The sequence below is a fragment of the Penicillium diatomitis genome (assembly GCF_028827545.1).
Source record: "Penicillium diatomitis strain IBT 30728 chromosome Unknown utg000010l_segment0_segment0, whole genome shotgun sequence".
In the NCBI taxonomy this organism is placed as follows: Eukaryota; Fungi; Ascomycota; class Eurotiomycetes; order Eurotiales; family Aspergillaceae; genus Penicillium; species Penicillium diatomitis.
This window is the reverse complement of record NW_026623182.1, coordinates 1,734,958-1,748,869: the sequence shown is the minus strand read 5'-3', so window position 1 is coordinate 1,748,869 and position 13,912 is coordinate 1,734,958. Positions and strand designations below refer to the sequence as shown.

General features: G+C 51.0%; 5 protein-coding genes across 5 annotated transcripts; 4 read left to right on the top strand and 1 right to left on the bottom strand.

Moving 5' to 3' along the window:
* Window positions 1–1,293: 1,293 nt before the first annotated feature.
* Window positions 1,294–3,609, top strand: pab1 (polyadenylate-binding protein; the record flags this gene model as incomplete). The annotated part of the gene is made up of 2 exons (XM_056937195.1): window positions 1,294–3,392; window positions 3,456–3,609. The coding sequence occupies 2 exons, from the start codon at window positions 1,294–1,296 to the stop codon at window positions 3,607–3,609; spliced, it is 2,253 nt and encodes a 750-aa protein (XP_056787994.1).
* A 672-nt stretch (window positions 3,610–4,281) lies between these two features.
* On the top strand, window positions 4,282–5,985 carry N7539_007593 (Methionine aminopeptidase; the record flags this gene model as incomplete). The annotated part of the gene is made up of 5 exons (XM_056937194.1): window positions 4,282–4,324; window positions 4,369–5,177; window positions 5,240–5,734; window positions 5,789–5,875; window positions 5,929–5,985. The coding sequence occupies 5 exons, from the start codon at window positions 4,282–4,284 to the stop codon at window positions 5,983–5,985; spliced, it is 1,491 nt and encodes a 496-aa protein (XP_056787993.1).
* A 610-nt stretch (window positions 5,986–6,595) lies between these two features.
* Window positions 6,596–9,120, top strand: N7539_007592 (Zn(II)2Cys6 transcription factor; the record flags this gene model as incomplete). The annotated part of the gene is made up of 4 exons (XM_056937193.1): window positions 6,596–6,960; window positions 7,055–7,166; window positions 7,226–8,869; window positions 8,947–9,120. The coding sequence occupies 4 exons, from the start codon at window positions 6,596–6,598 to the stop codon at window positions 9,118–9,120; spliced, it is 2,295 nt and encodes a 764-aa protein (XP_056787992.1).
* Window positions 9,121–9,452: 332 nt separating this feature from the next.
* On the bottom strand, window positions 9,453–10,281 carry N7539_007591 (uncharacterized protein; the record flags this gene model as incomplete). Its single annotated transcript, XM_056937192.1, has 3 exons — window positions 9,453–9,970; window positions 10,027–10,134; window positions 10,212–10,281. 3 exons carry the CDS (start codon window positions 10,279–10,281, stop codon window positions 9,453–9,455), a joined length of 696 nt encoding a protein of 231 aa, XP_056787991.1.
* A 2,054-nt stretch (window positions 10,282–12,335) lies between these two features.
* N7539_007590 (TNT domain-containing protein) lies at window positions 12,336–13,244 on the top strand (the record flags this gene model as incomplete). The annotated part of the gene is made up of 2 exons (XM_056937191.1): window positions 12,336–12,422; window positions 12,612–13,244. 2 exons carry the CDS (start codon window positions 12,336–12,338, stop codon window positions 13,242–13,244), a joined length of 720 nt encoding a protein of 239 aa, XP_056787990.1.
* Window positions 13,245–13,912: the final 668 nt, after the last annotated feature.

Below are 13,912 nucleotides of genomic sequence, written 5' to 3'. Positions count from 1 at the left end.
TGCGAGGCTATTAGCCCGTAGGTCATGATCATCGCTATTACATTGCACCCATAGCATATCACGGCGTCAATCAATTAAAGACATTTTATTCATGCCCGTGATGCCTAGTTGTCAATTTGGCCTTTGATAATTGCATCTTCCCGCCTGTGCATCTAGTAGAGGACATCTTTTTCGGTATCATTAGAAGCTGCCCGATAGATCATGCGGGTCTTGGGAGAAATTAAGAATATTAAGTCCCCTTAACGCCACGAGGTGGAATCGAAGGCCTTTCACTGAAGAACGACGTTGGGTGGTTACCTAGTTCCTACATTAAGGCAGGTAGATGATCCAAGCGGCTAAGCGTTCGACGGGAGCAGTCCAATATATAAGTATACACGTGTGCGGGGCACGGAGCAGTGGGCTAAGACCCAAACTGAACTTGGTTTTGATCATATTGACCAGCCGTATCTATCAATCAATTGTTAATTGTCAACAAACATCGTTCACAATCTCTCGAGGTCGAGAATCCAGTTCTGAATATCTTTCAACGACTGAGCGCGCAAGTCCTCATCAGAGAGAACAGGTCCAGCCAGAGAATCGATGTCCTCCCGCAAAGTCCCGTGACTTGTTTATCGTATCGGCCCCGACGGCAAGCCCTGAGATCACGAGTCACCGCCTACTTCTTGAAGCCTAGCGCGATCCGTCCCTCTATTCTCTGAGTTTTCCAGGACGCCATCTCCAGTGGACGAAGTTTTTTTTTCTTTCTCTCATCCCCCAATCCTCTTCACTTCCCCCTCTTTCTCTCTATTTAGAGGAACATTTCCTTTCGATCTCGTTTTCGAAAGCTTTAAAAAATCCGCAAAAAAATCCGAAAAACCCCTTCGAAAAAACTCACCCATTTATCTTATCACAACCCCTCTCGATTGTGCGGTGTGTGGAATATTTTCATCCACCCATCTATCTTTCATCCAGGTTGGTCATATTCTCCCCAGCCACACTTTGCCTATACTGGATTCTTCTGGCCTTGTCATGACTGCCTTGCGTGCACTGCAAATCTTGGTGGAGGGCTTTTTGTGTTCCTCGCTGCCTTCCCCGATTGGCCCAAGTAGCCAGCGCGCTCTTTGTTATGAGGGCAAACCTAACCGCGCATGGTTTCCATCCTTGCCATTTCTTTGAAGCAGCCGGTCTTGGCGCGCTGTATCTCAAGGACCGGCCGTGGCATTCTCGAGTGTCTCTCTAGATACACTTCCTTGCTATGGTCAATCATATACTAATAACATCCCCAACAGTAAAACCAGAAAAGAAAATTTCATCATGTCCGCCGAGACCGCTACCAACCCTCCTGCCGCCGAGGCTCCAGTTAACGGCGCCTCCGAGGTTGTCAATGCCCAGGAGACTGCCCCCTCTGCCGAGACCACTGCGGAGGCTGCCGCGGCTGCCGCCAACAACCAGCCTCATTCCGCCTCCCTCTACGTTGGCGAGCTGGACCCCTCCGTGACTGAGGCTATGCTCTACGAGCTCTTCTCCTCCATTGGCCAGGTCGCTTCTATCCGTGTCTGCCGCGATGCTGTCACTCGTCGTTCTCTGGGCTACGCCTATGTCAACTACAACAACACCGCCGATGGTGAGCGTGCTCTCGAGGACCTGAACTACACTCTCATCAAGGGCAAACCCTGCCGCATCATGTGGTCCCAGCGTGACCCCGCGCTGCGCAAGACTGGCCAGGGCAACGTCTTCATTAAGAACTTGGATAACGCTATTGACAACAAGGCTCTGCACGACACCTTCGCTGCCTTTGGCAACATTCTCAGCTGCAAGGTCGCTCAGGATGAGTTTGGCAACTCCAAGGGCTACGGATTCGTCCACTACGAAACTGCCGAGGCGGCCAACAACGCTATCAAGCATGTCAATGGCATGCTTCTCAACGACAAGAAGGTCTTCGTCGGTCACCACATTTCCAAGAAGGATCGCCAGAGCAAGTTTGAAGAGATGAAGGCCAACTTCACCAACATCTACGTCAAGAACTTGGATCAGGAGATCTCTGATGACGAGTTCCGTGTCATGTTCGAGAAGTTTGGTGAGATCACCTCTGCTACCCTTAGCCACGATCAGGAGGGTAAGAGCCGTGGCTTCGGTTTTGTCAACTACTCCACCCATGAGAGCGCGCAGGCCGCCGTCGATGAGATGCACGAGAAGGAAATCAAGTCTCAGAAGCTCTACGTTGGCCGTGCCCAGAAGAAGCACGAGCGCGAGGAGGAGCTCCGCAAGCAATACGAGGCTGCCCGCATGGAGAAGGCCTCCAAGTACCAGGGAGTCAACCTCTACGTCAAGAACCTGACCGACGACGTTGATGATGAGAAGTTGCGTGACCTTTTCAGCCCCTACGGCACTATTACTTCCGCCAAGGTGATGCGCGACTCTCTCTCTGACCGCAGCCCCTCTGATACCGAGAAGGAAGGTGAGGCTAAGGAGGAAGCCGAGAAGGCCGAGAAGACTGAGGAGAAGAAGGATGATGAAAACAAGGAGGAAGAGAAGGAGGGTGAGCAGGAGCAGGATGCCGAGAAGTCCGACAAGTCCGAGAAGAAGCTTCTCGGCAAGAGCAAGGGTTTCGGTTTCGTCTGCTTCTCCAGCCCCGACGAAGCCTCCAAGGCTGTCACAGAGATGAACCAGCGCATGGTCAACGGTAAGCCCCTCTACGTCGCTCTGGCTCAGCGCAAGGATGTCCGCCGCAGCCAGCTTGAGGCCAGCATCCAAGCCCGCAATACCATTCGTCAGCAGCAGGCCGCTGCCGCTGCCGGTATGCCCCAGCCCTACATGCAGCCCGCCGTCTTCTACCCCCCCGGTCAGCAGGGCTTCATCCCTGGCGGCCAGCGCGGCGCTATTCCATACCCCCCTCAGCCCGGTATGGTCATGGCTGGCATCCCTGGTGGACGCCCTGGTCAGTACCCCGGTCCTTTCCCTGGCCAGCAAGGTGGTCGTGGCATGGGTCCCAACCAGCAGATGCCCGGTAACTTCCAAGGCATGCCCATGGCTATGCAAGGCCCCGGTGGTATGCCCAACGGCATGGGCTACCCTATGCAGGGTCAGTTCGGTCGCGGTGCTGGTGGCCGTGGCCAGGTCCCTGGTATGCCTATGGGTCAAGGCATGCGCGGTGGCTTCCGTGGTCCTCCCGGCCAGATGGGTCGTGGTCAGGGTCGTGGCCAGCCCGCTCCTGCTGGCCAGCCCGGCCGTGATGAGGCTGCTCCCGCTGGTACTGGATTGACCGCTCAGGCTCTCAGCGCCGCTCCCCCTGCCCAGCAAAAGCAGATGCTAGGCGAGGCTCTTTACCCCAAGATTCAGGCTCAACAGCCTGAGCTTGCCGGCAAGATCACTGGTATGCTGTTGGAGATGGACAACACCGAGCTTCTCGGATTGTAAGTTTTTAACCCGTTCTTTTCAATGCTTGCGTTCGTCATTCTGACTGTTTGCTATCTCAGGTTGGATGACGAGGAAGCTCTTCGCGCTAAGGTCGACGAGGCTCTCAATGTTTATGATGAGTACATGAAGAACAAGGGCGATGGTGAGCCAGCCGGTGAGGCCAAGCCTCAGGAGGCTGCTAAGGAGGCTTCATCAGAGGAGAACAAGTCTTAAATGACTTTGACTCTTTTCAGTTGACAGCTTCCGAGGACGGGGAGACTAGTTTTGATCTTGCTCTCTGCACCATATGGAACGCTCTGAATGCACGTTTTGACGACGAACTCTGTTTTACCCTTTTATTCCCTTTTTTCAACCGCTGATCACCCCTACCTATTTCTTGCTCTTCCCCTCCCAATCCTGATATCCCTCGGTTTGAAAAGCTTTCTTTTTTAGGAGTGGCACGTACTGGTGTTTAGTGAATGCGACATGACATGTTTATTTCTAATCTCCACCTTTCGTGAAGCAATTCTCAAATACTTGAGTCCCAAGATTCCTTGTGGCACTTCGCATTGGGAGTCTTGCAAAGGCTGGGCGTAAAAATTAGGGTAATCATCATATAGTAAATTTTTGCGCAGTCACCCGGCGCTTTTCTTTTCCAGTTCTCTCACGACACTGCAGCTCGCTGCAGTCATTCGCAGATTTCTCGTTCATCAAATACATGCCACTTGAGACAGCACAACACAATTTGGATTGATACACCGCCTTGGATCTTGGCATGCGACAGTATAGTAGAGTGATAGACCCACTCAAGCTGACATCTCCTCAACATCGCATGTTTATCCAAGATTGCGAGCCAAAGAACCCCTGACAGTCAAATCTCAACAAATAAGATACCTTTATGGAGAGATGGGGTCTAAAACACCCGAGAACGAAGGTCGAAACGGCAGAGGTACGTGCTTCCAATATCGTCATATGTTTGATACTTATATCCAGCAGATGAGCCGTCGAGCTCAGCTAATGCCAATGCCACCGGCGGCGAGCCACGAGGAGCACACCTTGCTCGCGACGGTGATGGCATACTCGGCGACGAATCATCTGAAGACGGCGACGGCGATGCCGAGGGTCAAGACTCCAGTCATGCCGCCGTAATGACCTGCTCGATGGGAGGTCATCTTTCAGCCGAAAGAGGGGCCTCCAAGAAGAAGAACAAAAAGCGGAAGAAGGCGAAAAAGAAAGCTACGGGTCTCACTCAAACGTCGCCTCCACGGGTACCCGTGGCGGAACTGTTTCCCTCAGGTCGCTATCCAACAGGGGAGTTCCAGGAGCATCCAGTCGTGGAGAACACTGCCCGAATCACCTCTGAGGAACATCGCCACAAAGCGAGAACCCATCTTGAAGACGACAGCTTTCTGAATGATTATCGAAAAGCTGCCGAGGTCCACCGACAGGTTCGTCGATGGACTCAGGAAACTGCTCGTCCTGGGAAAACCCTCACCGAGATAGCTGAAGGGATTGACAACGGCGTGAGAGCTCTTCTTGACAATAACGGAGTTGAATCAGGTGCTGGTCTTGTCTCTGGTCTCGGGTTCCCAACAGGCCTGGCTCTCAATCACTGTGTCGCGCACTACACTCCAAACCCAGGACAAAAAGAGGTTGCCTTGCAGTCAAGCGATGTCATGAAAGTTGATTTTGGAGTTCATATCAACGGCTGGATTGTCGATAGCGCTTTTACTATGTCATTTGATCCCACCTATGATAACCTGCTTGCTGCTGTCAAAGACGCGACAAACACTGGTATCAAAGTAAGGCAACTCAACTTTAACTTAATGTTCGTTACAGGTCGTTTGAAGCTGACGATACATAGAATGCCGGGATTGATGTTCGCATCAGCGATGTCAGTGCTGCTATCCAGGAGGCCATGGAAAGCTACGAGGTTGAAATCAATGGTAAAACCTACCCTGTGAAGCCTGTACGCAATCTTTCAGGGCACAACATCAAGCAGTATCAAATCCACGGCGGCAAGTCCATTCCTTTTGTCAAGACCAGAGACCAGACCAAGATGGAGGAAGGGGAGATTTTCGCGTGTGAGACATTCGGCTCCACGGGCAGAGGTTCAATTATTGACGGTGTAAGCTCCCCCCGATTCTATGAAGATACCCAGGTCTTCCCCTTCCTTAGCTCACGCAGTGTTCAGCCCGGCGTCTATGGCTACGGCAAGGATCTTCATGCGCCTAAGAAGATTACAGCGCCTCTTGCTTCCGCGCGATCTCTGTACCAGACCATCAATGAAAATTTCGGCACCCTTGTGTTCTGCCGACGATACCTCGAGCGCTTGGGTGTTGATCGTTACCTCGCAGGCGTAAGTGATTTTGAAGCCTCATCGTCTCCTCGCTGCTCTTACAAGTGAATCTAGATGAACTATCTCATCTCCCAGGGCGTGGTTGAAATGTACCCGCCCTTGATGGATGTCGCGGGATCATACTCCGCTCAGTTCGAACACGTGAGTGAAGTCAAACCCTCCATTGCGTTCTGAGTTGGCTAATTATTGTCTAGACCTTCCTCGTCCGCGAATCTGGTAAGGAAATCATCAGTCGCGGGGACGACTACTGACAAAATCGGCGCTTCGGCGACGGTCATTTGCAGGTAGGATGGTTGGTGTTTGACTTTGGACGAGTCTATCCAACATGGACATCCAGTGAATTTGCCCTTGGGTGTTTTCAGGAACTTGTTCAACACAAGCATCCGTACGTTTTAGTATTTAGTATGAATTTTGTCTGCTACTGACACTGAATCCCTACAATCCAAACCGTTCGTTTGTTCTTTTGCTAGTATGTAATTTTTCACCCATGCTCTCTGCCTGACCGGATGTGCAAAGAGGACTAGCGGATCAAGTCGTCGTAGTCTATAGATCTTGGAATGGTACTAGTAGTAGTCACAGAAAGCTCATCTTATAGCTACAGCTTAGTGCTACAACTGCCTGTTCAGGGTGGGAAAAGGGGGACGGGACTCGCAATTTGGGGGCTATTCAGATTCGCAGCCTATGATGATTGCCTTCGTGGCAAAGTAGGGCTGTACGTTGCTTAAGGTTTCAACGTCCTTTACTCCACGGCGGGACTGCCCCGTCAGCAGCAACCCCTCGCTCGAAGCCAACAGCAGTCTGAGAGATGTTGTCATAGACGGGGCAACTTGAAAGGGGCCAATTCGGTTGATCTCATCGATGATGGAGCATACGGTGCCGCGTAAACGACCGCGACCGCGACCAGTAGTCTCGTGTCTGCGTTGTCGAGAGAAAAAGTTAAAGTGCGACCGTACATGCCCCTGTCAGAACTGCATCAAAGCGGGTTGCCGCGAGGAATGCGCGTACAATACACGCATGCACGCAGACGAGTCTCAAGGGTCCAACCCCCGGAGGCTACGAGTTCCAAGCGATGTAGACAACATCAACTCGAGACCTACATCACACCATGAAGTAGGTGTAGTTGAGGATTTGCAGCAGCGCGTGACTAGATTGGAAGAACTGCTTGCTGTGCGGTCTGATGCCAGCGATCCGAGGCCAATATGTGCAACGCACACTGGTGTATCACGGTCAGTTTGTAGGGAACTTTGCTTTTGCCTCATTTTTTTGCAGAGTCTGGTGACAAGACTGACATCCTTCGTTGAGAATTGTTCCTTTGCGCAGAGTCCACCATAATTCTGCGTTTCTCGCGCTGCCTTATCCAGGCACCCTAGCGGTAAAAGGCTCCCGTTCTCGTTATCACGGAGAGAATAGCCGTATCTCGCTTCTAAATCAGGTATTCAACCCCAAAAGACTGAAGACATTCTTTCATTTCGCTGACTGTCGTGCACAAAGTTCCCGGATGCGAAAGAATTCATCAACCGATGCACCGAGGATGCCGAGCTCGTCGGACTCGCGCGAGAGGTTCAATCTCTTCAGGCAAGATCAACGGCTCCAGTCGCATCGCCAGACTCACTTCCAGAGTCGGCAGGACTCCCTGAGCTGCACTATCTTGGCCGCCGGCTTCCTCCCAAATCCACGTGTGACAAGATGTTGCGAGTCTATACCACTCTTTTTGAGGGCATATTGCGAGTCATTCACCGTCCGTCGTTCCACCGCCAGTACCAGAAGTTTTGGGATCACTATGAACAGCAAAATTGCTCTGAATTTGTACCTCTGTTGACAGCTGTATTGGCTGCTGCTGCTCTGTTCAACCCAGATGCATTCACGTCTGAAGAATACTCGGCTCGAGAATACTTCACTCACGAGGCCACCAGGGCGCTGCACGCCTGGGTAAATCAGATATCACGAAAACAGCGAAATGACTTGGCAACCTTACAGGTCGAGACACTAGTACTTCTGTCTGAATATCTTCAATTGACGCCTGTGGACGAGATGTGGCAAGCAAGCGGATCCCTGGTGCGTTCGGGCATGACGATGGGGCTACATGTCGATCTCTCTCGCTTTACCAAACTATCCTTCTATCAGAAAGAATGTCGCCGTCGATTATGGGTCACTATATTGGAGCTAGACCTGCAGATCTCTATCGTATCGGGAATGCCGATGATGGCGCCAGAGATGGATCTCGGCCCTCTGACGCCGCTGAACCTGAACGATACTGATTTTGACGAGTCAACCTCGGAGCCACCAGTCGCTGCAGAAATTGAGGAAGAGACGGATTCACTTGCGCAGGTTACGCTTGCGACATCGTTGGCTCATCGTATGAAGATGATGAGACTGGCACAGTACACAAGCGCACGCGATAGCCTCGGCGAACGCATTGAGCTTAGCACAAAACTGGAAGAGTATCTGACTCGCATGCCGCACCAACTAAAGCCCGGCAATGAGAAGTCTACTACTCGCCCTGCGTCTATCATGAGCAACGTTCTTCTCGACGTCTTCATTCGTCGTCCACTCTTGCACCTTCTTCGTCCCTGTTTATCTGCGGTGACGAACGCCGGTCTTGATGAGCCTTCTTTCCTTTTGATTCGCCGTGCCTGTCTTTATTCCTCGTTAGCGATCATCTCGTATCAAGATTACTTCGACCCTCTCTATGCCGAATCGGACACGCAAGATGTGATTTCTTGCTGGAATTTTTTCTATTCACATTGTCATAACGATCTCTTGTGGTCCGTACTTAGTCTGTGCGAATTCTTGAGAACGCAAAATCACACATCCACGGTGTCTTCCTCTTTGAACAACACCGTTGACTCGGGCAGGGGTGATGGTCAAGTCCCAAGCAAGGCCAGCTTGATCCGTCTACTGGACGGCACCTTGGATACTTTCATACGACAGTCGCATCGACGAGGCAGCAATGTTAAGGACATTCTGCTGCTGACTGCTGTTATACAGTCCATTCGAAGTCGCGCACCGACTGAGCAAAGGCAGCAACGAATGCTGCAAGGTGCCAAGGACACAATGGTCGCTTGTCGCCGAAATCTAGTCTCCATGGCTTCTCTACGTACCAATTCTGGTAACATTGGGGCCGAAGAGCAAATCGTGAGTCTACTCCTTGATCCATGGCACGAGAGAGGGGGGAGAGAGAGAGAGAGAGAGAGAGTTAATGATTAACGTAGAGCCCACACGAGAATTTACCCAACTTTGCCGGGATCTCAGCGTACAGTCTTTCAACCCCACACCCGCAGAATTCCGACTTCACACAAGTGCCACTAGAGTCGACGGCGAATTTTGAAGATCTCGTATCGGACTTGTTCTCATTTGACGACAGCTCGTTCATGTGGAATTTGTGAACGAACTAGTCGTGCTCAAAGCGGAAGAGGGAAAAATGATCAACATACCAATGAGCACGCGGCACGATTCGCTACCTGGCTGGATATGGTCCGATGATAAACCGGTCTACCAGCACACTGCATCTATTTTGAAGGCGATGAAGTAGAGCATGCTGTTCAGCCTCCATTCTTGTTCGTCTTGTCTTGTTCCCAGATGTTTGCAATCATGTTGTGGTGGTGGAGAGCATCATATTAAATTAGCTTTTCCACGTGGGATAATGCTGTCTCATGCCCTCTATTTGTGCAAATCTTTCATGGAACATAATACAACAGTCATAATTTGACTTCAGTACTCAGTTTGAGATCACGGGTGCGGTATTATCCCATCGAGAAGTCTCCGCGGCATCCACCAAGAATCGCGCAACGCTCTTGCGACTCGTGCTTGCCATCATAGGCACTCCCTTGCCATTCTCCGGCCACTCCTTGACCGTTTCAATCTCCGTCTCCACCAGACGCGAAGGCCGAACCATGACATAGGTGACACCACTCTCTCGAACCTCCTGATCAGTCATATTGTGATCGTCATACGTATAGCTCATATTGGTCTTACTCATTAGAACACGAAGCAGACACGCCATGTTCGGCCATGAGGCGCCCACTCCAAAGGCCTGCATGATGACCACCTTCTTGACGCCGAATTCTTTCATTGCCGTGACCACGTTGGCGTTGCTGTCGGCCATGAGTCTGGGGGGCGAGACCGGTGCTGCAAATGGGCTTTCTGATGCGCGGGGGGAATTCAGCGTGACCACGACTACGTCTGGCACGCGATGCGCAAAGGCTTGTCTGACGTCTGCGAGCTCGGTGGGTGATCCTAAAATGAATTGTGAGCTTGATGAGACAAAGCCTTTGGTGAAGAGATTGAGATACGAAGGGAGTGCAGTTGAACACTGAGGAAGGAGATACCTTTGACAACATCAATCCTTCCGAAATCTTTCATCGATGTTGGATTGCGAATGAGAGCAGTCACCCTATGTTCTGGATTCAGTGTTTAGACTTGAATCTGGCTTGCGTGATCAAGAAGAAGGGTGTGATTTAATGATGCTTTGACTTACCTCTTTTCAAAAGTTCCTCGACCACGAGCTTGCCAGTACGGCCGCTTCCACCGATGATAAGAGCGTGCATTCTCGTTGACGATATCTTGAGAGGAGAAGAGGTTTTGCAGGGGAGATGAATGCTTTGGTGATTGATGTTCTGGGGCCGAGAGTATTAAAAAGCCGTGGCGAAGACGATCAATGGACTGGCGAGATTGTGTTTTGGTCGTAATATTGTTCAGAAAGAAGACGATCATGAAGGAGAAAGATCTGAGCTTTTATATAACGGACCATACAGGCACACCCGCTCCATTTCATTAAGAATGCCATTGAGTCGAGACGACGGTATCATGGAGTATACCGCGCTCCCGGAGACAACCCTTCGGAGCCGGACTCTCGGATCCGGGCGTTGGCCGCTGACCATCACCAACCCCAAAGATTCAGGTAGTTCAAGAAGATAGCTCTGGAGAAGTGGAGCTTGCGACTACCTGCGACTCTGTCAGCAATGCTGGAAGAAGCATTTCATTGTCTCTCGACGCAAAGGTGACTTTGTCACCGTCCCATGACTTGCACATCGGCATCTATTGATGCTTAATGGCAGTCCATCTATCTCCGGTCGTCTCGGGCTTCGGTGCTGATACCATGCGTTGATGTTCGGATTATGACGATTTTTCTTTCTGCGTCTTTCGAGAGCAGCAAGCTGATCTAGCTCAGGGAGATAAATCATCACTGGCGACTGCCTTCTGCCAGAAGGCAAAAACATCGGACAAGAGTGGTTCCTCCATACTTCATTCTGCGATATTCCTCATACGGTGCGCAGGGGACAAAGTCCCTGCGTGATTCATCAACAAATTACTTGATCTCTTGCGCCTCCGCCATTTTACCCATCGTTGGCGTTGTGCAAATATGAAATTTGACCATCTCGATGAAAGTCCGGGAGCTTCATTGGCCCTTGATCCACGGCTACCCGCCTCTTGCCCATGACGCCTCCTTGTCGCCAAATGACATTGTACCTTCGTTTCCAACGTCGCAAGACCTCCAAATGAGAATCCCAACGAGTAAACTACCAGACAACATGCTCATAAGCATGTTCGTGTCTACGCCACAGCTGGAAAGAAAGTTGTTGTACTTGTTGGGGTCTTGAAAGCCACTCAGCTCAACGTCTAGCTGTCCCACGACCCCACACCGGCGCATATAGTTCTTAGATCATATGAAACGTTCTCTCGCTTCATTCAACCCGTGTAAAGTGCAAGAGGAGCTGCAGCATGGAGTTTTGTGGCGGCCTGAAAGATGCAGCTTCAATTCCCTCGTGACTACACTCGCGGCAAATCGGATTAAACCCGGATAGACAAGGCTTTGCTGAAGGTCAGATAAGGTTCCTTCAGCTCGTCCAGGAAGTGTCGCATCAGCCAAACTAGTCTCTTCTCGGGAGTGAACATGTTGAGTGTTTTTTGAATTGCTCCTCGGCAACCGCGTCTCCTCAAGCGAACAGGACATGTCAAATGTCAATAACTGATAGGTTTCCCACTCACCTTTGCCCATGGGATCTTCTGAGGCTGATCAGCAAAGCAGACTCGGTCACGACCTCGGCTCGGAGTATCCATGCTGCGACCTGCAGTAGCCAGGCCAGCTGGAATGCGGAGATATGTACGTGCATGAGTCGGGCTGAAGATATTCATGCGTCGGGAATCTCGGAAACCACAAACGAACCCAATCGGCGGTGCTGCGGAAGCAAGCTATTGCTTGCCAAGTCCTGCAATGCAACCATTGTTGTCCCTCTCCCTTTCCAAGCCCCTCTCACGGGTTCAGGTCCAGCTGGATCTAGGTGGCCTGCCTGTACGCTGCAAGCCGGTCTGTATACACACGATGATCCATTCACGCAAGGGGGGAGTGGGAGACGAAGTCAGCGTGCCTCAATATCATCTGATGATCTTTCTTCCACCGTGGCTATGAAGTCTTCCGTATATATTGAGTCGATGGTTCCCCCCTTGGAAGGTCGAGAGTCGAGTGTAACTAACATCGTGACGTGATTGCTTCGACACGAGCTTCGTAGTTAATTGAGGCTTGCTGTTTCGTCTCTCTCTCTCTCTCCCTCCAGCATCTCAGCGTCAATTTATACCTACTACGACTGAAAGCTTCCTCATGATGTTGGGATCTACCTTGTTTGTTGGACTCTGCGCCCTGGTGCTGCCATCCGTGGCTCTGCCTCACCACAACGCAGCCAAATTTGATGTACGTTCTATTCTGCACTTGCAATCCTATCTCAGATCAATTTGGATTCCTCTCTCTCTCTCTCTCTCTCTCTCTCTCTCTCTCTCTCTCTCTTCTTATTCGAATACACTACCCTATATCACACAATTTGTTTCTTATGGGGGGCCGTGCGAGAGACACTAATCCTAATCTTGCCTCGTTGTCACACAGTATAAATTCCCCGATCACTGCCAGCCCAATCCTTGCGAGGGAATCACCTTCCAAAACAGCACCTATGTCTGCGGCGATCGACGCCTGGGTCCCGTCAAGGCCCCCACGATGTTCCCACTGAACAATGAACTTGAAAGCTACGAGCGCTTTGGCAATCTGTGCCCAGCCTCATTCCTCCAAAAATGGGCGGGATCGACCAGTGCCAACGCGACCTACCAGTATCCGCCTGCCAACGGGTTCATCACCACCACGACGGGAGATCCCATCATCGGCAATGCCACCTTGCCCGTGGGACAGAAACTGGACCGCTTCGGCTCCGAGTATGGTAGTTTCTTGGCTCCCTTGGGGGCACCGTATATCGAGCGATCTTTGCCGCCGAGCAACCTGGACACTTATGATGGGGCGTATCCCTTCAATTATTATGTCTATGAAGTGACGAAGAGTTTTGTGGTCGGAGAGGGTCCGATTGCACCTTGGTTTGAGCAGCCCGGTGGAGGCACCCAATATGTGACCTATACCAATGTCAAGGGACTGTTGGGCGGTGGATACCTGCGTCGCTTGACGCCCGAAGAGTACGATGAGCCGAGAGAATTTGCAGATGATTACACACCGGGGCCAAATCAGCAGAATTAGAAGACACATGGAAATGGGACGGATCCATCAGAGGTAGAGGCTATGAGAAATTTGGAGCCCAAGAGATATAATTTCTCGACAGTCGACAGACTCGACCCACTCGAGTGGACACAGATACCTGACACAATACACAATCTAGCACTGCTAATTTCTAAAGAGTAATGTTCTGGCCTGGTAAAAATATTGCACTGGCCATTCAAGATGTCAAGGAATTTGTCTGAAAGAACTACCGCCTGCCAAGACCGACCTGTCACTGAGACTCAATTGCAGTTTGCACCCTTCCACAATAGAAGAATCTGCATTCGTATAATCCTGCCCGCTGGTCCAGTTGAGGTGCAAAGCATCAAAATCAATAGTTCCACTATCCGTGCAGATCCCCACTCTGAATGACCCATTTCTGAGCGCGTGACCAATTGGTACCTGAGCCGGAGCCAAGTTCAGCCGGCATCCCGAGACATCAGCAAAATTTTTTTCACTTGGCTGACTCAGCATATTGGTGGGGCCGTTCAGTTCCAGCAACTATAAGAGCCCGTCCTCCCTCGCAGGGATTTTCTTTCCTTCAAGCGACTCTACGTATGTGATTCCCACCCCACACAGTGACCATCTCTATTCAAGAGATAAGGCACTGCGTCAACTGTCTCTGTAACACCTGCTAACACATCTTTCTC